A 25,881-nucleotide genomic window follows, 5' to 3' on the forward strand; every position below is an offset into this window, starting at 1 on the left:
ATATGAAGATTTCCCGGGACAAGCTGGCTGGCTAGCCTAATAGGTGAGCCCTGGATTCAGTGCCTCAGTAAATAAGGTGGAGACCAGTAGAGTTGAGACATCAATGCATACCATGCACATACATGCAAAAAAAAAAAAAATCTGATGGAGTCCCAGTGTGGACTGGGCAACAATTTGCAAGGGCCTCTGGGGCAGGCCAGAGAAATGTCTTGTCAGCTAGGGTGGCCTGGATATGTGGTACATAAAACTTCTTGGCAACCCCATAAAAATTGGGGTGAATGATTGAGTTTAAAAGAGACCTGAAGTAAAACATTTTGTTCTGAAACCTAGATTCTGAAGAACAGTTATCCAAACAAATTTGAAGATCCTGTAATAGTGCCTCTGCAAGAATTTGCATGGAATCAATATCTACTGGAGAAAAAGAGGGTAAGGGCCACTGAGTATGTGGAGTGTTGATAGCAAGCACACTTCTACTTGAATTATCCATGCCTTGTTTGGGAAAAATGAAAGTATCCAGCTATATTTTATTTCTTTATGTACTTTTCCTAAACTTAATCAGTTTATCAGAGTTTTTTTTTAAATTTTTTGTTTATTTATATTTATTTATTTAAGAGCAACAGACAGAGAGAGAAAGAGGCAGACAGAGAGAGAGAGAAAGAATGGGCACTCCAGGGCCTCCAGCCACTGCAAACAAACTCCAGACATGTGCGCTCCCCTGTGCATCTGGCTAACGTGGGTCCTGGGGAATCGAGCCTTGAACCGGGGTCCTTAGGCTTCACAGGCAAGCGCTTAACCGCTAAGACACCTCTCCAGCCCAGATTTTTCGTTTTTTTTAATAAAGGAACATTTCCAAATTCTTTTTTAAAATATTTAATTTATTTATTTAGAGAGAAAGAAGCAGATAGAGAGAGAATGGGCACACCAGTACCACCACAAACAAATTCCAGACACATGTGCCACCTTGTGAATCTGGCTTATATGGGTACTGGGGAATCAAACCTAAGTCCTTAGGTTCACAGGCAAACACCTTAACCACTAGGCAATCTGTCCAGCCCCCTTTTTTGGCTTTTTGAGGTAGGGTTCCGCTCTAGCCCAGGCTAACCTGGAATTCACTATATAGTCTCAGGATGGCCTCAAACAGCAATCCACCTACCTCTGCCTTTTTCTTTTTAAAACATATTTATTTATTTACTGATTTATGTGTGTTTGGGGCAGGGGGGCATACCAGTGGTCTTTTGCCACTGCAAATGAATGCCCTTCCTTCCTTATGTGTGTGGCTGGGGGAATTGAACCCAGCTGGCAGGTTTTGTAAGCAAACACCTTCAACTGCTGAGCCTTCTCCCCATCTCCAGACTTGCCTTCTTGAACAGTAGTCTTTGCAGGAGTTCCCTTTGGATAGCATTCAAAGAAGGGAAGTCTTAACTCTCAGTGGTGTTTAGCCTTGCTGGCAGTTACTCCATCTTCTGAGGTGTCACTTACACTTGCTATGACACCCCAGCACTCCGGTCATCGTGGCCTGGCCCTTCTGGAAAGTGTGGGTACCGTACATCACAGAGACAGCAGAGCTTCACATGGAGCTGTTGCCTAGAAGCACTCTAATGGCAGTGGCCAAGCCCCCACAGGCAGCTTGTTTTTGCTGAAGCTCCGTCCTTGCAGCAGTCGCCTTTTCATTGCTGGAACAAAGCCCCTGACCAGAAGCAGCTGGTGGAAGGAGAGGGGTTATGTCCAGCATATAGTTTCAAGGGAAAGTTTCACCATGGCAGGCAAAACACGGCCAAAGCAGATTTGGTCTCAGTGAATCATGGCATTAGATTCAGCCAGCCTGTGCTTCAGTAGAATGTAATGCTTCCCTAAGAACATGTCTACAGTGCTTGTGGGGAAGCCAGTCTCTCCCCACCAAAAAAATGAGTGACATCATAGGACTTAGTGATGGACAGTTCTAGAAGTCATCAGGTCCAGGTTGCCATCTTGAGCAAGGGAGCCTCCTCACTTATGTATAACAGAGACAGAGATAAGACAGTCCCATCTTCACCCTCCAGATAAAATGCCATCTGTGGTATTTCTTCCATGTACCTGTCCACAGTTATATTCTACAAGTGTTAGGTATAAATGCCACTGGTAAGTTTGAACCCTTTAGGCACTGTTGGCACATGGGGTTTATCAATGAGTTGTCAGTGACCATGAACAAGGGTATTCTGTGTCTGGAAGTGGGCCATAGGAAGACCATAATAGGATACTTGCTAGATCTCCTTAGGAGCTGGCAATGAAGCAAGTTGGCAAGCTAGAGGCAAACTGTTGCTCAAACTAGTATTTCTCCAGGCCCAGTCTCTAGACCAGCAGCTCTGATACGCAAGACAGAAGGGCTGGCGGGGACATTTTATTCTATGTCAGAAGGTCACAATTTTACTTCCTATCACAGAAAGGAATATATGCATGTTCACAGTGCAACAGTTTGTTCTGCGTTAACCTTTAACCTAGATGGCCCCTCAGGAGGGGTGTGAGGCACAGTGGCCCTGGGAGTATGAGAACTCTGCATAGAGCCCACGGTGAGGGGAGATGCAGAGGATAGTAAGGAGGGGAGCACCGACACCACGGGTCTCTGGAACAAGGCCAACCACCTGACCAGAGGGAAAGGCAGTTGTCAGTCCTGTCTTCCCAGATCTTTGGCTCTCAGTCAATGAACATCAAGATTTGACTCCTGGCCCCTGGTTTTTGTGGTGACATGCACCATGATCTCCAGTTCCAGTTACAGCAATAGCACTTACTGGAATGCCATTAGAAATGAAAGCGTTCCTTCCCTCCTCTCTCTCTCTTTCTGTCTTTCTCTTGCCCCATCCCTTAGTCAGAAAAATCAGATGGGCTCAGTAATGTGGGAATCTGATTGTCTGCTAGAGCTTGAGAATGGCTGTAAGAAGTTGGCTATATGAAGCTACTCTGTGTCTTCAGTAATGTTTCAGTCTCAAAAATATTCTCTTTGATGGCAGAATTCCAAAAGATGGTTTAAAAATGATTAAAAAAAAACAAAACCCGTTAGTCCTAGAGTTAGCAAGTTCAGCCCTGGTTTATAGGAATTTTGTTTCCTTCATTACTTTCTTTTCCTTCTACTTCCTGCAGGAGCTCAAATATGAAACCTGGGAATATTCTTCCTATGTGATGTGTTTTATTAACAATCAACTCCTGGGTAATGAATCTGATCTGAAGAAATGGGCCCAACAGGTGTGGGATGTTGTTGACATCAGGCCCACCACGCTCTATGAGGCACTCACATTGGATTATTCTATGAAATTCTTAAAAGACACTATGGCAAGTTATACTGATTTTTAAAGAAAAATAGAATTTTTGAATATTATTATTATTATTTTATCAGCAATTGACATAAAGCCCAGTGGCCTTGTTGAGATCCAGTCTAGAGGGGTAGCGTTTTTGAGGTTTGGCTTGATGTGAACAGACGTGCATCGCACAGCAAGCAGGCAGGTGGCACAAGGGGACCCTCCCTGTGCTTCTTCATCCTTGAGATGTGTTTGCACAGAGTACCCTCCTCAAAGCCCAGAGCCCCTTGGCATGCACCTGTAACCTGCTCGGAAGTCTGAGGCAGAGAGGTTGTTTGAATTCAATTTCCAGGCTGGGATGAACAACTTACCAAAAGTCCATCTCCAGACAAAACAGAACAGAGCCGATGAAGTCCATTGCTCACTCATCTGAACATTGACATAGTTATTTATATGTTTTTGGTTTTTCAAGATAGGGTCTTGCTGTAGCCCAGGCTAACCTGGAATTCACTGTGTAGTCTCAGGCTGGCCTTGAACTCTTAGGAATCCTCCCACCTCTTCCTCCTGAGTGCAGGGATTAAAAGTGTGTGCCACCATGCCCAGCTGAAATACATATTTTTTAGTTTTGTATTCTTTTGGTGTGTTTATGTGTATATATGGTAAGTACTTTAGCCACTGAGACATCTCCCCAGCCTGAATATTCTTTTAGTGAGAGAGAGAGAGAAAACTGGTGTGCCAGGGTCTCAGCCACTGCAATCAAACATCAGATGGTTGCACCACCTAGTAGGCATGTGCGACCTTATGCTTGCCTCACCTTTATGCATCTGGCTAATGTGGGATCTGAAGGGTCGAACATGGGTCCTTGGCTTTGCAGGCAAGTGCTTTAACTTCTAAGCCATTCTCTAGCCCTAAAATGTTTTAATTAATACTGTGTGTGTTTGTATATGCCCGTGGGTGTGTGCATGTGGAGGCCAGAGGTTGGCAATGTCAGATTGCTTGATGGCTTTCCTCCTTATTTTACTGAAGCAGATCTCTCACTCCTCTGCAGCTACTCTTTAAGTTGTCAGCTTGCCACAGAGGCCTTCCTTACATACATTCATAGGCGGTTGCTATGCCCACCCTGCATGCACATGGGTACTAGGGATCTGAACTCCAGTCCTCATGCTTGTGTGGCCAGCATTTTACCAATGGAACCATGTACTCAGTCCTCTTAATGAACACTTTATAACACCCAAGTGTGAGCTATTATAGCGACATGAAAAGTCTCAGAAGGATTAGTTTTAATGATCAGTTCCCGGGGAATGCATTTGATCTGCAGAATGGCAGAGTTGGCATGAGCAGGCTTCATCAGGCTATGGTAATTGCCAGTGGCAAGGGATTATAAGAAGCACAGGATCCAGGGGTCAGAGACAGACTGAGGTAGGATGGCAATCGAAGGAGGGAAAGGCTACTTTGTGATTTTGCTGGGAAACCTTATTGTGGCAACAACTGTCCACTGTGGGAAGCCATGGCCTGTGCCCAGAGTGAGCTAGACTCTGATTTGGGTAGAGGCAAAGGCCTTGTCTCATGAGTTCTCATTTAATTGCCTTGAACAAGAATGAAATATAGTAGGTGGCCAGTGAGTGGTTGAATAAACAGCACATTTTGAAAATGCCACAAACTCTGGAGTGTGGAGAGGAATTTATGTTCATAGTTACTTCCCAAAGGAATAGGAGGCTAGAGGTACATGGTGTATCTTGGCAGTGTCTGGGGACAGTGTAATATAAGTTATATTGGTAAATCATTATATAACATATTGAAAGTTGACTCTGGGAAGGAGGTACAGCTCACCCCCCAGCTCCAAGCCCTAGCATTGAAAGCATTAAACGTCACATCCTTGCGAGCATCTAGAAGGTGAACCACCCCCCAGGGTGTCTAGTGCTCCCCCCCATCCATAAATCTTATTTGAGCAGAGGTCATAATTGTTTATCTTCTGGTATTAACATGCCTGTTGTGGGAAGTGCTTATTGGAAGCCTTGCCCAAGGGTAGGATGCTTGGCCCGGGGAGCCTTGATCCATCGATGACACTAGCAGGCGGTTTTTCAGGGGCTTTTGTAGTCGTTTCTGCTGGTTGTGGGTAGATGTACAATCTGACGTTCTAGTTTTGTTTGCTGTTGCTGTTTAGTTTTAGTTTTTTACTTTTCAGCAGTTACTCCAGTCCTTTCTGCTGGATGTTGTTCAGAGCTCGGCTGTTGTTTTATTCTTCCTCTGAAACTTAACCGTTTCTTCTTTCACTTCTGCTTGCTATATCCCTAATACACTCATTTCTTCAAAACTGAAAGTACAGTATTTGTAGATCATTTTTCCTGGTGGAATACACAACAAGGAAGCCAGAATTAGTGAGAAATGAGACGGGAAAAGTGAAATGATCAGCCAAGATTCTTGGTGCTAACACAACCAGCTACTGTGACTGTAGTAGGGAGAAAGGGAGTGTCGTGAAATGATGCTGCTTCTCACAGGTGACAAGAAAGCTGGAGGAGAAGCATTGGAAGCCAGGTAGGAACCAAGAGATGCCTCACACTGGGAAAACAGGGCCAGAGCCATGCCATGAGAGTGTGTGGACTGAATGCTGCCCCTAGACACTGCTAGGTCTAGATTTATGCTGCCACTACCATCAAGAGTAACTTCTCGACATTTCTGTGTCTTCCTGAGCTCCAGGGCCCTAGGCAAGAGCACTTGTCCTGCAAGCCTAGGCCTTACCCATAGCCTGCCTGTCACAAGGCACAAGGAGGGAGAATCTGATCCCTATGGTTATACTGATGGTGGTAGTGGCTTCTTGCCAAGACTAGAAGAGTGATCAGATATTAAGTAGGAGGAAAAAGCGTACCAGATCCTAAAGAAAATCTGAGACCAGGTTATGATTTACTGCGCATTCTGAACCAAAGCTTAGTTTTGATGTAGAAGAACAGTCCGAAGGGTGGTTTTTTTTTTTTTTTTTTTTTGAGGTAGGTTCTCACTCTAGCCCAGGCTGATATGGAATTCACTATGTAGTCTCAGGGTGGCCTCCCACTCATGAAGATCCTCCTACCTCTGCCTCCCAAGTGCTGAGATTAAGGGCATGTGCCACCATGCCCTGCTAAAAGGGTCATTCTTAAAGAGGTAACATAGTCATTGTGGTGGTTTGATTCAGATGTCCCCCATAAACTTAGGTGTTCTGAATACTAGGTTTCCAGCTGATGGATATTTGGGAACTAATGCCTCCTGGAGGGAGTCTCTTGTTGGGGGTGGGCTTATGGGTGTTATAGCCAGTTTCCCCATGCCAGTGTTTGGCACACTCTCTTGTTGCCATTGTCCACCTTATGTTGGCCAGGGGTTGATGTCCACCCTCTGCTCATGCCATCATTTTCCCTTGCCATCGTGGAGCTTCCCCTCAAGCCTGTAAGCCAAAATAAACCTCTTTGTTCTCAGAAGCTGCTCTTGGTTGGGTGATTTCTACCAGCAGTGTGAACCGAACTGCAATAGTCATCCTCTTTGCTGTTTGGGGGTGGGGAATGTAGGGCGATGCCAAAGTAAGCTCCTAGCCGGTGGCAGTTGGAAAGCTGCTATGGAGCATGTGCTAGGGATAATGAAAGCTTGAATTAATGGGCTGCCCTGAGGGTAGAGGACCTAGATTCCAGCCTGAGATGTTTTGCTGAGGGTAGACTTCTCTTGCTGAGTCAAATCCAGGGTTTTGTTTACTTCCAGGTTGGAATAATGTGCTAGACGAATGTTGCAGTTACCTCTGAGTTGCTGGGACAAAACATCCTGCCAAAAGTTTAATTATGCCCAAACAGATTTACTCATTTCCTCAGTCAAGTGTGATTTTTCAACATAGCCTCATTTCCCTCTTAAACCTGCAAGGTTTATGCGAATATGCTCCCTATTCTTTAGTTATAGCATTCTCTTTTATAGGTAAGCACTTGTAGCACAGAAGCTAAGAAGTGCAAAAAAAAAATTAATTATAATTGGCTGAGCATGGCAGCTCATGCCTGTAATCCAGCATTCAGGAGTCAGAGACTACAAGGTTCAAAGCCAGCTGGGCTACATAGTGAATTCCAGGTCAACCTAGAGTACTATAAAGTGGACAGTCTGTCTCAATATAAAACCAAACAAAAGTAATTATACTAAGAAGTAATTGTAATTATAATTAGTAAGGTAGTAATGCTTTTTTGCTTGATTTCAGTCAGTATAAGGTTTTTAACTAAAAATTATAAAAAGACTAGAGTGACATAAAGCAGGGATAGGATACATTGATATGATAGCAATGCTGTCTCCCAGATTCTTAAGAATGCTGTCCATGATCAGAAATTAGCTCTTTTAGATGTGCTGTGGCCCTAAGTGCTGACATGGTTAAGATTAGTGTTCCTAAGCTGGACGAGGTGGCGCACATCTTTTATCCCAGCACTCGGGAGGCAGAGGCAGGAGGATCACTGTGAGGCAAGGCCAGCCTGAGACTACATAGTGAATTCCAGGTCAGCCCGGGCTAGAATGAAACCCTATCTCAAGACAACAACAACAACATAAAAGATTGGTGTTTCTATTTTATATGCCTCTTCTCCTCCCCCTCATCCCTCTCCTCTTTTTAAAGTTTTATAAACCTAGCTCTTTTAAAAAATTTTTTGTTTTATTTTATTTATTTGAGGGAGACAAAGAGGAGGAGGAGGAGGAGAGAGAGAGAGAGAGAGAGAGAGAGAGAGAGAATGGGCACGCCAGGGCCTCCAGCCACTGCAAATGAACTCTAGACGCATGCACCACCTTGTACATCTCGCTTATGTGGGTACTGGGGAATGGAGCCTCGAACCAGAGTCCTTAGGCTTCACAGGCAAGTGGTTAACCGCTAGGCCATCTCTCCAACCCTCCTTTTTGTTTTTGATACAAGTTCTCACTCTATAGCCCAAGCTGGCCTGGAGTTCACTATGTAATCCAGGCTGGCCTTGAACTCACAGAAGTTCTCCTGACTCAGCTACAGATGTGGACCCCTACCTCCTAGCTTTGAATGCCTCATTATAGATCTAAGCACGACCTCACAAACAGCCATCCCGACCTGAAAGAATATCACATGAGAGCATGCCAGTATCACTGAAGAGATCTGGAACCCTCTTCCAGGCCCTTGGAAAGAGTGACGTTGTTTCCCACCAGGAAGGGGTGTGGCTTGGCCCTGACTAGCTGGTCTACACTGTCTCTGAAAATCCAGAACACATAGTAATCAGCTCCATGTCACTCACATTGTCTTTTTTCCCAAACCTCCTTAGTTAAGAAAAAGAGTCCTAGAAGATTTTTTAGTCCAGAGGAACTGCCCATTGTTCCCTTCCATGCAGTTTGCCATGCCAGGAACTAGAGGGTCATGTGTTCTCATTCCTGTATTATAAGACAACATGATTCAAAGCTTCCCTAACTGAAGAGGTCTTAAAATTTCATTTCAGAGACAGGACGGGAAGATAGAGAGAATGGGCATGCCAGGGCCTCCAGCCACTGCAAAGGAACTCCGGATGCATGTGCCACCTTGTGGATCTGGCTTACTTGGGTACTGGGGAGTAGAACCTGGGTCCTTTGGCTTTGCTGACAAGTGCCTTAACCACTAAGCAATCTCTCCATCCCTGAAGTTTTAAAACTGTATGTCATATATATTGTAAAGACTTAGTTAAATAAAAAGAAAACTAAAAATTTATTTATTTGCAAGCACATAGAAAAAGATAACGAGAGAATGTGCATTCCAGGACCTCCTGCCACTGCAAATGAGCTCCAGATGCATACACCATTGTGTGCTTCTGGCTTTACGTGGGTACTGGGGAATTGAATCCTGGACTGTCAGGCTTTGCAAGCAAGTGCCTATAACAGCTGAGTCATCTTTCCAGCCCTCTAAAAAATTATTTAAGTCACTTAATTTTGCATCCAGTTATCTGTTGATATTGTAAAGTTGTGTGACCAAAAATGTATATCTGTTTTAATTTTGGTCAGTTTTGAAACTGTCTTAGAAGACTAGATGACCTATATTATTTTTACTTGTATAATTTTAACAGCATGATTTTGTGTTCTTGGATGTTAATATTGGTCGTACTCCAATTGGAAGACTGGTTTTTGAGGTAAGAGGATTTTGCTTTTTTCATAAGTTGGGAGGTCTTTGTAACTGGTTAAATATTTAATATTTGAAACCTTTTATCTTTATTTTATAGCTATATTGTGATGCATGTCCCAAAACCTGTAAAAATTTTGAGATCTTGTGCACAGGAAAAGCAGGGTTTTCTAAAAGAGGTACAAAACTCCATTATAAAGATTCAATTTTTCATCGAATAGTACAGAATGGTTGGATACAAGGAGGAGGTGAGTTGAAAACCTTAAATATAACCTAATTGCAACATCAAATCAGAATGTCAAAATTTCATTTAGCCAGGCATGGTAGCACATGCTTTTAATCCCAGCGCTCAGGAGTCAGAGATAGGAGGATTGCCATGAGTTCAAGACCATCCTGAGACATGGTGAATTCCAGGTCAGCTTGAGCTAGAGTGAGACCCTACCTCAAAAAAAACCAAACAACAACAACAAAATTAATTTATCTACCTTTATAGAATACATAAAGAATTAAATATTCTTAGTTGTAAATGTTTATACTTGGAGGATATTTTATGTGGTGAAATGATGAATTAAGATATTTGTGTTTTTAAATCTCTAAAATATGTACATGTAATTTATATTAGCAGGAACATCCCAAATTAAAAAATAGTATAGGAGAGTAAAATAACTTTCTTTTTCAAAATATTTTATTTATTATTTATTTGTAAGGTGAGAGAGGGAAGAAGGGAGAGAGAGAAAGAAAAAGATAATGGCCTTTTGCTTCTGCCAACAAACTCCAGATGCATGTGCCACTTTGTGCATCTAGCTTTATGTCAGTACTGGGCAATTAAACCCAGGCCATTAGGACTTGCAAGCAATCACCTTTAACTACTAAGCCATCTCTCCATCCCTAGGGTGATGTTTTAAAATAAAAAATAATTTTAGAGCTGGAGTGATGGCTTAGCAGTTAAGGCGCTTGCCTGCAAAGCCAAAGGACCCAGGTTCAATTCCCCAGGACTCATGTTAGCCAGATGCACAAGAGGCGCCCGTGTCTAGAGTTCATTTGCAGTGGCTGTATGCCCTGGTGCTCCCATTCTCTCTTTCTTTCTGACTCTAATAAATAACTAAAAATTAAAATAATAATAATAATTTTAAAAGCTCAACTAAGTCCCTAAAAGTACCTAGAATTACAGTGCTTTAAAGAAACGCTAAGGCTAAGAATTTGGAACTAGAACAAATGGAGAGAATTCATTTCTCACCAAAGATATTATGATGTTACCAGTGAAAATATCATCATAAAAATTTTGGTTCCTTTTCTCCTGCTTTTTAGCTGGTAAAGGCTGGTTAGTAGCAAAATTAACTTTAGAAGTTCTGAGGAAGTGTCCTGTTACAATTAACCAGGCAGCAACTTAAAAATAATTGGCTTAATGTGGAAGAAAATGCTTGAATTTAATGACATGCACAAGCTTAAATTGATGTTTAACTTTTTTAGTATGACCAGGACCATTTTTGAGGCTGATGGAGAGTGTATAGTTTTATTTCAAGCATTACATTAAAAGAGCCTTTTTTGCTCTCAGTCTCTCCAAAATGAGATCATATCACACACACTGTTATCTAACTTGTATATTTTGCTACTTAAATATGTAATGTTTATCTTAATGTCAATAAACATGCAAATATTGTTGAGTCTTTCTAATTTTGTTTTTATAATATTACTGATCTAATTGAATTCTCCATTGGTGAACGTTTTGATTGTTTTCAATTTTTTGTTAGCATAAACAGTCCTCAAAGGAGCCAGCACTGGGCTCCTGATTTTAAAGACAGTGGTGACTCAGGAGCTAGGCACTCAGCTGCTATATTTTGAATATTTTATTTGTTTATTTATTTGAACAAGAGAGAGATGGAGATAGAGGCAGATATATAGAGAGAATGTGTACTCCAGGGCCTCTAGCCACTGCAAATGAACTCCAGCCACATGCACCACCTTGTGTATCTGGCTTATGTGGGTACTAAGGAATCAAACCTGGGTCTTTAGGCTTTGCAGGCAGTGCCTTAACCACTAAACCATCTCTCCAGCCCAATTGCTACATTTTGTCTTTGGACTTCCCTAGAGCAAGACTTGGAAAAAGTAGACCATGTTATTTTTTAAATTATCTATTTATTTGAGATAGAGAATGAGAGTGCGCCAGGGCCTCCAGCCACTGCAAACGAACTCCAGATGCATGTGCCACCTTATGCATCTGGCTTATGTGGATACTGGAGAATCAAACCTGGGTCACTAAGATTCACAGGCAAGCACCTTAACTGGTAACTCATCTCTCCAGCCCCTTTAAATATTTTTAAAAATCTTTTATTTATTTGAGAGAGAGAGAGAGAGAATGGACACACTAGGGCCTCTAGCCACTGGAAATGAACTCCAGACACATGTGTCACCTTGTGCATCTGGCTTACATCGGTACTGGGGAATTGAACCTAGGTCCTTAGACTTTGCAGGCAAGCACCTTAACTGTAAGCCATCTCTCCAGCAGCCATATTATGTGTTGAGAATTTTTGTTCATCTATTTATCTGAAGTAAAATTTGAAAATGGTAAAGTACACAGGTCTTGAGTCATATTTTCAGACAGTGATACAGCAGTTGAAAAACAAAAAGAGATTTCTTGATTGAAACCCAACCTCTGATATGTATGTAGATATGCCACTTAGCTTCTCTGGATCTATGTGTTAATCATAAAAGGGGGATAATCACAATAATATTGTAGGATGTGACAAGGATTGCTGAAACCACCAAGCTCTGGAAATGGACTTCTTCCTTCTAATGTCACATGCTCCCAGGGCAGGGTACAATTTGGAAGCCCAGGAGATAACTATGGTTTGTGCTGGACACAGGTGCTTCTGGGCACCATTGCTTGCCCTTTGGTACTCATAAGTTCCACACAGTACACACCCCTCACCCATTCCCCTTTGTGGACACTGCACCACACAGGGTGCCCTTGCTTTCCTAAGCGCATCAAGACATCTTTGGGCCTCGAGCTCTTTTGCTTTTTTTTTTTTACTGGAGATATACTCTGCCTAGCGATTCTTCCAGATATCCCCTTGCTGTACCCTGTCATTTGTCTAATTTTTTTTTAAAAAATGGTATTTATTTATTTGCAAGCAGAGGTAGAGAGAGAGAAGGAGACAGACAGAGAGAAGCAAACAAACTCCAGTTGGATTTGCCCCTTGTGCATCTGGCTTTCATGGGTCCTGGGAATCAAACCTGGATCCTTTGGCTTCTCAGGCAAATGTCTTAACCACTAAGCCATTTCTCCCCATCTGTCTGATTTTTACCCAAAGGGCATCTTAGCAAGGGCTTACCCAACCTATTTTAAGCTGCAGTTGAGGGAATGGGCTGGAAAATAACTAATATCAATATCTAAATCAAAATCATCTGAATTTCAAGTTGGTTTTAGCCCTTAATTTATTGACTGAGATACATAAATAATATCAGTATAAGGCAGGGTGGGGTCATGACTGTGAAGAATCACAGTGAACAGTTACTGAAATAGTGTCAATATAAAACCTGCAAGGTCTGGGGCTGGAAAGAGGGCTCAGCGGTTAAGGTGCTTGTCTGCAAAGCCTAACAACCCAGTTTTGATTCCTCAGTACCCATGTAAAGCCAGATGCACAAAGTGGTACATACATCTGGAGTTCATTTGCAGTAGCTAGAGGCCCTGGTTTGTGACCACTCTCCCTCCCTCCTTCCCCCCTCTCTCTCCCACACACAGACACACACACACACACACTGCAAATAAATAAAAATATTTTTCGGGCTGGAGACATGGCTTGGTGGTTAAGCACTTGCCTGTGAAGCCTAAGGACCCCGGTTCGAGGCTCGATTCCCCAGGACCCACCTTAGCCAGATGCACAAGGGAGCGCATGCATCTGGAGTTCATTTGCAGTGGCTGGAGGCCCTGGTGTGCCCATTCTCTCTCTCTCTCTCTCTCTCTCTCTCTGTCACTCTCAAATAAATAAATAAAAATGTATTAAAAAAAACTTAAAAAATATTTTTCAAAAACTCAGCAAGGTCCAGTGAAAAGGAGAAAAGGGATATGGCATAGTGAAGTGGGGCAAAGGGATGCTAGGTAGGTAAGTGGAACAGAGGAATGACCTGGGCAGACTTGTCTGAACAAATTATAGTCCAGGGTCCAAAGGAAGTTGTGCCACGGGAGCCTCAACCTTCCCATTTTCAGTCCTAGCCTCTAGCCATTGCAGCATCCACCCACAGTGTGAACCTGGTGGGGCTGCAATTAACTTCTGTGCCAGCTGGACATATCATCCCTTTGTACCAAATAAATTCTCCATTTGCTTGCTGCTGCATCAGATTCTGCAAAAAGAAATATTGAAAATTTTCACATTTGTACTACCATAATTGATTATATTTGGATAAAATATGAAATAACACAATCCTTCAATATATATTTATTGAGCACTATATTAAAGGAAGAGGTTGACCAAAGAATGGCATTGATGGGGATACTGGGGTACAGAGATAAACCTGCTTCTCTTTTAGCTGTGAATGGGGACAAAATAACTTATGCTGGGGTCTTTGTACAGTAGGAACATTGCCTCAGCCAAAATATGCATGTCAGAGCTGGGGACGTGTCTCCGCAGTGAAAGGCACTGGCTTCCAAAGCCTCCCAGCACACACTTGATTCCTCACTACCTGTATCAAGCCAGATACATGAAGTGCCTATGTGTCTGGAGCTTGTTTGCAAAGGAAGAGGTCCTGGCACACCCTCTCTTCCTCCTTCTCTCTCTTGAAAATAAATAAGTAAAACTATTTTTAGCTGGGCATGGTGGCACACGCCTTTAATCGCAGCACTTGGGAGGCAGAGGTAGGAGGATCGCTAAGAGTTCTAGGCCACCCTGAGACTACATAGTGAATTCCAGGTCAGCCTGAGCTAGCGTAAGACCCTACCTTGGAAGATGAAAAAAAAAAATTATATGCATGTCATATAAACACCCAAAGATCCACCCCCACTACAGCATAAGGGATTTCATTTAAAAACATGCTGGTATGGTGGTTCACGCCACTAATCCCAGCACTTGGGTGGCAGAGGTAGGAGGATCACTGTGAGTTTGAAGCCAGCTTGAAGACTACAGAGCGAATTCCAGATCAGCTTGAGCTACAGTGAAACCCTACCTAGAAAAAAAAAAAGTGTAACTATATAAGGTATTACTATAGGATAATTATATTTTTATCTTTTGCAATGCTGAAGGTCAAAGCCAGGGCCTTGAGCACGCTAGGCAAGTGCTCTGTCACCAAGCTACAGCCACAGCAAGGATAACCATAGGAATGAAAATTTGAACGTGAGTTCTTTTAGAGCATCTATTTTTATTTATGTTCTAAAAAGAACTGGTCATATTTCATCCCCTCAGCTTAATCTGTCTATTTGTCTGAAAAGGTGGACTGTGGAATAAGCTATGAAGTAAGCAGAATTTATGTGAACACTCTTTAAATGGTGACCACAATGACAATTTAATACTTTTTTATTTCAAGGGTTTTACATTAGGATTTACTACTCCAGAGAGTAATTATAACAAAATGAAATGATAAGAGTAAAAATTACTACAGTATATAAGTGAAGTGCTAAATAGTATTTTCTTGATAATTTGCATACATATACATAATGTATTTTGTTCATAATCCCCTCCCATTATCTTGTTTTATCCATCCTCCCTATTCCCTTCCACTGAACCCCTTCTTCTCTCCAATTAATCCTTCTTCCTCCATCATCCAAGATAGAATGTTGATGGGCTCAATACTGTGCAGGTCTCGTGCAGGTAAGGACAGATGCTGTCAGGTCCTGAATGCAATGCCACCTCCTCGTGAAGCAACAGCATTATAAACACTCCTCCCCATCCTTTTACTTCCCTTGACATCTATTCTTTCTCCCACCTCTTCCACAATGTACCCTGAACCTTGGGGATGATGTAGATGTCTCATTTCGTGCTGAGCCCTCAGCAGTCACTTATTCTTAGCAGAAATCACTGCTGTCTGCACAAAGAAGCTTCTCGGAGCAATCACTGGGCCATGTGCCACAGGCTCTGGTATAAGCAGAATCACAATTTAAAGCATAACATTTCCTCTGTCATGACCATCTCAAAATTCTGTTTATTGTTATTTCTCAGATATAGTGGAAGGAAAAGGAGATAATGGAGAGTCTATTTATGGACCAACATTTGAAGGTATACATCTTTTAACTTTTGTCAGCCACATATTAGCTGATTACTCAAATGTAAGAGGATTGGATATTTGGTGTTGGTGATAATATATTTAGTAGAAATAAGGGTTAAAGATGTTGATATCAAGGCTTGAGACATGGCTTAGTAGTTAAGGCACTTGTCTGCAAAGCCACAGGACCCCATAAGCCAGATGCACAAGGTGGTACATGCATCTGGAGCTCGTTTGCAGGGGCTAAAGGCCCTGCTCCCCCCCTTCTCTCTCTCTCTCAAATAAATAAAGTTAAAAAGAAGAGCTGGGTGTTGTGGTACACACCTTTAATCCCAGCACTTGGGAGGCAGAGGTAGGAGGGTCACTGAGTTTAAGGCCACTCTAAGACTACAGAGTGAATTCCAGGTCAGTGTGCTCTAAGCAAGTTCTTACCTCAAAAACAAAAGAGAGAGAGAGAGAGAGAAAGAAAGAAAGATGGGGCTGGAGAGATGGCTTAGCGGTTAAGACACTTGGCTGTGAAGCCTAAGGGCTCATGTTCGACTCCCCAGGTCCCACATAAGCCAGATGTATGGCGACACAAGCATGCAAAATTGCTCATACACACAAGGGGCACATGTATCTGGAGTTCAATTGCAGTGGCTGAGGCTCTGGCGTGCCAGTTTTCTGTCACTCTCTTGCGCACACACACACACACACACACACACACACACATACACACACAAAAAAAAAAAAAAAAAAAAGGCCAGTCTGTTGGGCTTGCCTCAAAAAAAAAAAAAAAAAGTCATTCAAACTCTAGATTAAAAACCAAAACAAAACAGGTTAGGGGAAACCAGCTTGTCCTTTGACCTCCACACATGCACCATGGCACATGCATGCCAGCATGTATACACATACAAGAATACTAATTGCAATTGATTTAAACCCAACAAATATTCTAAATCCTCATGGATACTGTACTAATTGGTTACCTTCAGAAGAATGATGGGAAAAGGAGGATTTGTTATCTTGGAAGCGAGAGAGAATCAAACAATTGTTCTGCCCTTTTTATGTGACCTATACCGAATTACATAGGTAAGGCACAGAGAGAGAGAGAGAGAGAATGGGTACACCAGGGCCTGCAGCCACTGGAAATGAACTCCAGACGCATATGCCACTTTGTGCATCTGGCTTACATGGGTCCTGGGGAATCAAACCTGGGTCCTTTGGTTTTGCAGGCAAGCGCCTTACCTGCTAAGCTCTCTCTCCAGCCCCAGACCAACTTTTTACAAAGATATTCCTGAGCCAGGCATGGTGGTGCAGCTTTTAATCCCAGAACTTGGGAGGCTGAGGTGGAGGATCCCTGTGAGTTTGAGGGAAGCCTAGGCTAGAATGAGACCTGTCTCAAAAAACAACAAGTAAATAAACAAGTGGAAAAATAAATAAAGTATTCCAATGAATGAATAGAAAAAGAAATGAAACAATGAGAATAATGCCGACTTTACTGCCCACATGAAAACAGTGGTTCAACCTTTGCTTCATCCGTCACTCCTCACTTCATATTCTGTACCTTCTGTTGAAAATTCACAACTGAAGGGTAGGATGTGAGTCTGCCTAAGCCTCCAGGTCCTGCTCCCATCAGCTACACTGTAATGTGACACATGCTCCAAAGAACTCTTTGCTGTGCAATGCCATGCAATAGAAACCATATAGCTTATGGTAAAAATGAGGCTTTTGTTTAAAACTTCATCAATGACACACTTAAAAATAAGATTATTTTTGTTTCTTATTTTGTACATGCTTTACTTTTTAATTCCACAAGAAAAATTTCCCTCTTTCATTCAAGTATAAAATAGCTTTACAATGACACAGATATTGAATAATAAACAACACTGTTAGAGGAAAAGGCAGGGGGAAAGATACAGACAGAATACAAGATAGTAATGTTAAAAAACTAACACAAAGCTGGAGGGATGGCTTAGTGGTTAAGGCATTTGCCTGCAAAGCCAAAGGACCCAGGTTTGATTCCCCAGAACCCACATCTTTAGCCAGATGCATAAGGGGGTGCACACATCTGGAGTTCACTTGCAGTGGCTGGAGGCCCTGGCGTACCCATTATCTCCCCTCCCCTATTTCTCTGTCAAATAAATAAATAAAAATTAAAAAATAAACAGTAACACAGGGTTGGAAAGATGGTCCACTTGCCTGCAGAGCCTCAAGGCCCAGATTCAATTCACTGGTACCCACATAAGCCAGATGCGAAAGGTGGCACATGCATCTGGAGTTCATTTGCAGTGGCTAGAGGTCCTGGCATGCCCATTTTCTCTCTCTCTCTCTTTCTCATGCTAAATTACTAAGAAACATAAAGACTATATAGATACAGGATTTTATCTTGAACTATTTGGTATAGTGTTTCCCTCATAAAAAATGACCTGAGAGCCAGGCATGATGGTGCACGCCTTTAATCCCAGCACTTGGGAGGCTGAGGTAGGAGGATCACTATGAGTTTGAGGCCACCCTGAGACTACATAATTAATTCCAGGTCAGCCTGTACCAGAGTGAGACAGACCTTACCTTGAAAAACCAGAAAAAGAAAAAGACCTGAGTTTGATCCCCAGTACCTTCATAGTACCAAGCATGATCTCAGCTCTGGAGAGGCAGAGACAGGTGGATTCCCAGAGCTCACTGGCCAGCTAGTATAGTCTAATAGTGAGCTCCAGGCCAATGAGAGATATGAGGGGCTGGGAGATGGCTTAGCAGTTAAAGGTGCTTGATTGCAAGCCTGCAGACTGAATTTACTTCCCCAGCAGCCACATAAAACAGGACACAACATGATGCATCTGTAATCCTAATGTATCTACAAAAATGGGAGGTGGACCCAGGAGAACCCAGAGGCTTGCACTGCAGCTAGACTGGTGCATACTAAGTGATAAAAATAGAAACAACCTGAAGGGAGACTGTCTCAAGCAAAGTAGAAGGAAAGTTCCAACACCCCAAAGTTGTCCTTGGAGCTCCACTTGTGCACTATGGCACACATGCTCCCATCCACGCTCCCATCCACGCACACACTCAATGTGAAAAAGAGAAAGATGGGTGGTATTCCTAAGAAAAACACCATATGCATAGGAACACATGCATGCTTGTGCACCCCACTCACATACACACATAAATAATAAAAAATAAATGAAAATAAAATTTAAAAAGAAAAATGCCTGGAGTTTGTCAAGGTAAGTGCAGGAAGAGGTGAGATTTTTGAGTGATTTGATAGAGGCAGGAGGAGAGATTTTGGAAATCAACATCAGCTGTGGGTGAGTGGCGCTCATCACCTGAGGCACCTGGTGGAAGGATGAGGCGTGTGTTCCTGGTCAGCTCCATGCATCGGGGTGTGTTTCATTCACCTAGTGTTTCTCAAGGAAGAAGCACAAAATCAGGGGTGAGAGACTTTGCTGAAGTCACTCCCCAATCATCAGGTAAGTTGAAGTAAGTTTGAGTTTCAAAACAGGTATTACAAACAGAACTGATAAGATAGTGCCCAGAGAAATATGTTTTTCTAGTCAGCTTTCAGTCACTGTGACAAAATATGAGAAAAAATCAACTCGGGTGTATTTTGGCTCACAGATTCAGAGTTTTCAGTGGATGTGAGTTGGCCTGTGTGGGGGCACAGCATCGTGGCAAAGCATGTGCAGAGGAGCAGAGCTATCACCTTGTGACAGAGGGGGAAGGGAGAGGAGGGGAGGGGTGGGGAGGTGACCTATGTTCTCAAATTAGGCTCTATTAGAGGTTCCAACAACTCCCAATAGTGCCCTAGGTTTGGGCCAAGCCTTCAACGCATGGGCAGGCCTTTGGGAATATCTCAGGTCCAAGTTATAGCAGCATGTGCAATAGGCAAACTGGAGGCTTTCTAGCAGTCACAGAGCTCAGGTTCACTAACAGACGCAATGTGGGGAAACAACAGGCACTGAGGTAGAACCTATGTTAAAAGAGACTTAAAGGGCCAGACATGGTGGCACACGCCTTTAATCCCACCCCTCGGACCATCCTGAGAGTACATAGTAAATTCCAAGTCAGCCTGAGCTAAAGTGAAACTCTACCTCAAAAAGCCAAAAAGAAAACAACAACAACAAAAACAGGAGAGAGAGACTTAAGGGGCTGAGGAGATGGTTAAAAGCACTTGCATGTGAGGCCTGTCGGTCCAGGTCCCACAAAAAGCCAGATGCACAAAGTGGTGCACGTATCTGGAGTTCATTTTCAGCAGCAAGAGACCCTGGTGTACCCATACTTGCTCTTCTCTCTCTCTGCTCACGAATAAATAAATAAAGGGTTTTTTTTTGGTTTGGTTTGGTTTTTCAAGGGAGGGTTTCACTCTAGCCCAGGCTGACCTAGAATTCATTATGTAGTCTCAGGGTGGCCTTGAACAAATGGAGATCCTCCTACCTCTGCTTTCCAATGCTGGAATTAAAGGCGTGCACCACCATACCCCATTGATTTTTTTTTTTTCTTTTTGTTTTTTGTAAATTTTTTTTTTTTTTTTTTTTTTTTTTTTTTTTTTTTAGGTAGGATCTCACTAGCCCAGGCTGACCTGGAATTCACTATAGAGTTTCAGGGTGGCCTCAAACTCACAGCAATCCTACCTCTGCGTGAGTCACCATGCCCAGCTTAAAGTATTGTTTTTTAAAAGATTTTAAAAAAATAATAAGCAAGGTGTGGTGTGCATCTTTAATCCTAGCACTTAGGAGGCAAAGGATCTCTATGAACTGAGGCCACCCTGAGACAACATAGTGAGTTCCTGGTCAGCCTGGGCTAAAGCAAGACCCTACCTTGAAAAAAACAAAAACAAAAAAATTAAAAAGAAACTTAAAAGGAATAACAAGGTGTGTGTGTGTGTGTGTGTGTGTGTGTGTGTGTGTGTGTGTGTGTGTGTTTTGTGGTGCTGGAGATTAAACTCTGGGTCTTGGGCACGTTAAGTAAGCACTTTACCACTGAGCTTTATTCTAGCCTGGTGAGTCTTTCAAAATGGGAACAAATAAACTCTAGTGCCCATGGATGCAGATTGGATGATAAAAACTTCTGTGTAAGGAAATATTATGCCCACAATTACAGTGAATAGCCTAGGAATGATTACATTGAGTGAGAGAGGGGCTTAACTAGGAACTTTGGCAAGGCTTTTTCTTGGCTGGAGTTGTAGTTAAAAGAGTGTTTGCCTTATAATAACTGTAACCAAACGTTAGTTTTGTGTGACTTTTTTTCAGTATTTTAATATTGAAAAAAGTTAAGAAAATCTGAATGAATCAATGATCACAGTGAAGGAAAAAAATAGCCAGTTTCCTTCTGAATTCAGGCAGAAAGACAGCTTTATCAGATGAAAACATGTAAGAGACACCATTCATCTGTGCATACATTCAACCCTGGCTAGCTGTCTTCCCAGGGTCGAGATCTGAGGAAACAAAGACCAGAGGACTGAGTTCCTACCCTGAAGGATTCATGTGTTCACACAGAGAGCCGATTAAACAGAGAGACTGCCAGTGCCCGCCAGCAGCCATGATATCGCCAACTGAATGCTATGGGAAAAGAAAGAATGGTTGCCTGGGATTGTCAGGGGCAGTACCATAAGGAAGCCTATGCAGATGGAGAAAAGACCTTTCTGGAAGTTCTCTTGGCCTACTTAATCATTGGCCTTCATCTATTATTAGATTTGTCCAAGCTGTTAGTGCTTGGAGGCACAGCCTCTGTGAGAACTGGGCTTTGGCAAAGGCTGATGCCTCTGATCGTTTTCTTGCCTGGTCCTCTAGGTACCCCGGTACCTCCACTGATGACCCCATCCTTTACTACACTGGGATTTCGTGCCAGCACAGGCCTTGATGTCTGGCTGGTAGCCCCAGCGGCAGTGTATTCAGGGAATCCTATAGGACGGGGAGAGCATTCATTAGCAATCAAAAGGAACAGTGTTCCAGAGGGAAAGATGGGGAGCTGTGACAGAGGCAAGATCATCCCCAGAGCAGCTAAAGCTGGGTCCCTGCCTCCTTTCACCATCGTGGACACCAGGTTTTCCTCTGCTTCTCTCTCACTGGACCATCTTTCCATATGAGGCAGAGTTAAGAACCAGTGCTCCATAAAGTAACCACAATGCCAAGCAGAGCTGTGCATGCTTAGAATCCCAGAACGTCTGGTGGGGGAGGTCAGGCACGAAGCAGGGGATCACAAGCTCAAGGCCATTCTGTGTCACACACCACAGCTCCACCTCCTCAGAGCACCACAACTTTCCCAGTTGTCTCCATCTGGGGACCAAATATGCAAAACAAATGAGACTGTAGGGGGCATTTTACATTTAGGCCACCACAGCAAACTAAATGTAACAAATACCAATATGACTTCCTTGTTTAAATTTAAAATATTCAAGTTATTTGAGACTTAAAAGTAATAAGAAGGGCTAGAGAAATGGCTCAGCAGTGAAAGGCAATTGCTTGCAGAGCCTGACAGCCCGGGGTTCAATTCCCCAGTACCCACATAAAACCAGTTTGCACAAGTGGCACATGCATCTGGAATTCAACATTGGCAGTGGCAGGAGATTTTGGTGGGCCCATTTTCTCACCCTCTCTTTCTCTAGTTTTTTTTTGTTGTTGTTTGTTTTTTGAGGTAGGGTCTCACTGTAGTTCAGGCTGACCTGGAATTCACTATGTAGTCTCAGGGTGGCCTCAAACTCTCGGCAATCCTCCTACCTCTGCCTCCGAAGTGCTGGGATTAAAGGCGTGCGCCACCACGCCCGGCTAGTTTTTTTTGAATGTAAAGTCATGAGCAGTCGAAAGTGCTGTTTAATAAAAATCTTATTCATAATGTTCATATTTCTCAGTTCCCAGAACTTTATGAAGGTTTGTAACTTAGGCATGCCTTGAATTTATAATACTTTAGCCTCAACTTCTCAAGTACCTGAGATTATAGATTTGTACCAAAAGACCAAACTGTCTACTTATCTATCTGTCTGTCTATTTTACTTAGCCACTTTGTGCATCTGGCTTTACATGGGCACTGGGGAATCAAACCAGGGTTATTAGGCTTCACAGGCAAGTACCTCAACTACTGAGCCATCTCTTCAGTCCCATTTAAACCTTTTTGGAAATACCCTCATAGACATACCCAGGGGTATGTTCCAGTGGTTATTCTGAACCCTATGTAGCTGACAAGAAAGATGAACCATCACAGTCAATGCTGAAAATGGTAGCCTGATAGCCACTGCACAGTTCTTTCCACTTTCAACTTTATATTTCTGCATCCACACACACCAAAACCATCTCTTTCTACAAAATGTTAGTCAATCCATAAACTTGAGATTAAAATTTACTTGAAAGTTAGTAAAATAAATAGAAATTAATGTCTTTATAATCAGTGCTCAGGATCATATCTAAGCCAGTTGATATGCTAAAAGACTTGAAACTAAAGCTATAATGAGACAGAAACCCCATGTTTGTACACAGCCCAGGAAATGCCATATAAAACTTAGAACCAATTATTATACCATGTATGAGGACTGTCACAGAGCTCTGTGTAAGATGCTGTGGAGGGAGGGTCAGACCCACAAAAGACTTGAAGAGCAGGTGTTTATAATGCTCACATGAGTAGTCTGAATAAAATACTAGTGCCAAATAGCACAAGAAAGTTCATAAAACATATACCTCCTTTTGCATTATTAATGTTCTGAAGACATCCGTTTTTAGCTATAGACAAGATAAACTAGAGCATGTTGGAATTCAAAGTTGAACTTTTAACCCACTCCATACCTGCCTTACTGGCATGGTACTAATTCCCAGCAATTGATACATTTCATTAATTTTATATATGCTGTCTTCATATATTCTCTGCTGTTCTGTTTTCTTTTAAAGCTGACATGTCAGCCACCTTACCGATAGACGTCACTCTTTGCCACCTCCACACATGGAATCAGCAACCCCTAACTCTTAACTCCTCTTTGTTCTTTCCCTGGATAGGATGAGTTCAATACTCTCATGTTTAAACTCCTTTGGTGATTAGCCTTTATAAATGATCCCCAGATGTGTTCTCGTTAAGGTCCCTACTTGGTTACCTACAGCTTGAACTTTTACCTATAACCTTGACAGTAAATGGATGTACTTTCCCTAATAAAAGTCAAGCACCCCTTTCAGCTATGCACACCTCCAGTCAGAGTTCACACTGTAAGGCTGCTCAGTACAAAATGTTTTTGGGTCACCATTCCATAAGTCACTCCTGGGTAAACACCACGAGTCCTCCTTTGACAAGAGCTAAATGTTCAACTGGTTCTAATATGATTTTACAAATTATCTCTCTTAAATATTACTTGACTATTTGGGAATAATATGAAACAAATAGAATATTCACTATTTGGAATTTGTTAATATGTAGGATTGAGTCAGTTACCAAGATTCTGTTTGCTCCTTATGTGTTACAGTTGATTGAAATAGTACAGATACTTTAATGACTATTGATTGTTGTCTTTCTAGATGAGAACTTTTCAATTCCTCATAACAAAAGAGGAGTCCTTGGAATGGTAAACAAAGGCCATCACACAAATGGGTCACAATTCTATATCACACTACAATCAACTCCCTATCTGGATAAAAAATATGTCGCTTTTGGGTATGTATATTATAGGTTTGTCTGTATAGAGCAGATAAAATATTACATAAAAAGTTGCATGAGGGTGGAGAGATGGCTTAGTGGCTAAGGCATTTGCCTGAGAAACTTAGTCTCAGGTTCAACTCTCCAGATTTCACATTAGCCAGACGCACAAAGGTGAGGCAAGCACAAAGTCACACATGCCCACTAGGTGGCAGAAGGGTCGAGTTCAAGTGCAGTGGCTGAGGCCCTGGTGTGCCAATTCTCTCTCTCACCTCTTTCTCTCCCTCTCACATTCACTCTAAAAAAAATGCATGAGAAGTCAAAAACGGAGTAAGAGCAGAAATAATACAAATATAGGCATATTTAGCAATCAACAGTTCATAAGGCTTGCTATCCATAAAAGTACAGAAACTAGGGCTGGAGAGATGGCTTAGCGGTTAAGCGCTTGCCTGTGAAGCCTAAGGACCCCGGTTTGAGGCTTGGTTCTCCAGGTCCCACGTTAGCCAGATGCACAAGGGGACGCACGCGTCTGGAGTTCATTTGCAGAGGCTGGAAGCCCTGGCGCGCCCATTCTTTCTCTCTCCCTCTATCTGTCTTTCTCTCTGTGTCTTTTGCTCTCAAATAAATAAATAAATAAATTTTTAAAAAGTACAGAAACTAGAGACACCCAGACATGGTGATGGCTCTCTATACATCCATCTGTCCATCATCTACCTTCCAACCATCATCTTTAGCTTCAGGTTATTATAAATTCTTTGAAAGATATTTTTAGGCCAGGCATGGGGTACACACCTTTAATCCCAGCACTTGGGAGGCAGAGGTATGTGAACTACTATCAGTTCAAGGCCACCCTGAGACTACAGAATCAATTCCAGGTCAGCCTGGACTAGAGTGAGACCCTACCTCTAGAAACAAAACAAAACAAAAAAATTATTTGTGAGGAGAGAGAGACAGAGGGAGGGAGGATAGGTGTGCCAAGGCCTCCTGCAAATGAAATGCAGGCACATGCAGACACCACTTTGTGCATCTGGCTTTATGAGGGTACTGGGAATCAAACCTGGGCCAGCATGCTTCGCAAGAAAGTGCCTTTAACTCCTGAGCCATTCCCTCAGCCCATCAATTCTTCATTACTATGAATCATTCCCTAGCATGAAATAATGTAGATATAATTACATTCAGAAGTGAGGAAGTATGGCCATTTTACTTATCTATGAGCATTATGTAGGAATTGATGGAAACTATCAATGTTACACGCACATTTTTACTGAGTGAATAATTTTACTTATGGAAATCTCCTAGATAATTATTATTAGCACATTAACCAGATGCTAATTAGCATGTGGACCCCAAATGGGTGATGGGTACACTTTTTATCACTCCAGTGGTTCAATTCTCTACTTCATCACTGAAGTGATTATGAGGGAAGCTGATGGTCTTGCCTGAAGTAATGGAATTTCTGATTAGGTATTAGATTATTTCAGACTTCCATCGGGATATTCATAGAATCTTTGGCTCATGAAGGATTTTCACGTCACTGTTCTTTATGCCCACAATAATTCTTTTAGCATAATGCTTCTGTGATACTTCCAGGATGAAAAAAGTAGGAAGTATATTTTCTTCTAGAAGATAACTAAAAAGATGACTTTGTACCTATAGATTCAGAAGTTCAAATAATGAGTTGTCTTCTATTTCCCCTTATAATAAATAAACTATTCTGGTTTTGAAAATACATTCTTTCATGTTTTT

At 42.3% G+C, this 25,881-nt stretch overlaps 1 protein-coding gene across 1 annotated transcript in view; it reads left to right on the plus strand.

Moving 5' to 3' along the window:
- Ppil6 (peptidylprolyl isomerase like 6) overlaps positions 1 to 25,881 on the plus strand; it is a 35,719-nt gene that overhangs the window by 4,871 nt on the left and 4,967 nt on the right. Inside the window, exons 3-8 of the mRNA XM_045155547.1 lie at positions 331 to 426; positions 3,115 to 3,303; positions 9,308 to 9,370; positions 9,461 to 9,608; positions 15,510 to 15,566; positions 24,018 to 24,153. Coding sequence (XP_045011482.1) covers positions 331 to 426; positions 3,115 to 3,303; positions 9,308 to 9,370; positions 9,461 to 9,608; positions 15,510 to 15,566; positions 24,018 to 24,153 — 689 coding nt within the window. The remainder of the gene's footprint in view (positions 1 to 330; positions 427 to 3,114; positions 3,304 to 9,307; positions 9,371 to 9,460; positions 9,609 to 15,509; positions 15,567 to 24,017; positions 24,154 to 25,881) is intronic.

The sequence above is a fragment of the Jaculus jaculus genome, chromosome 7 (genome assembly GCF_020740685.1).
Source record: "Jaculus jaculus isolate mJacJac1 chromosome 7, mJacJac1.mat.Y.cur, whole genome shotgun sequence".
In the NCBI taxonomy this organism is placed as follows: domain Eukaryota; kingdom Metazoa; phylum Chordata; class Mammalia; order Rodentia; family Dipodidae; genus Jaculus; species Jaculus jaculus.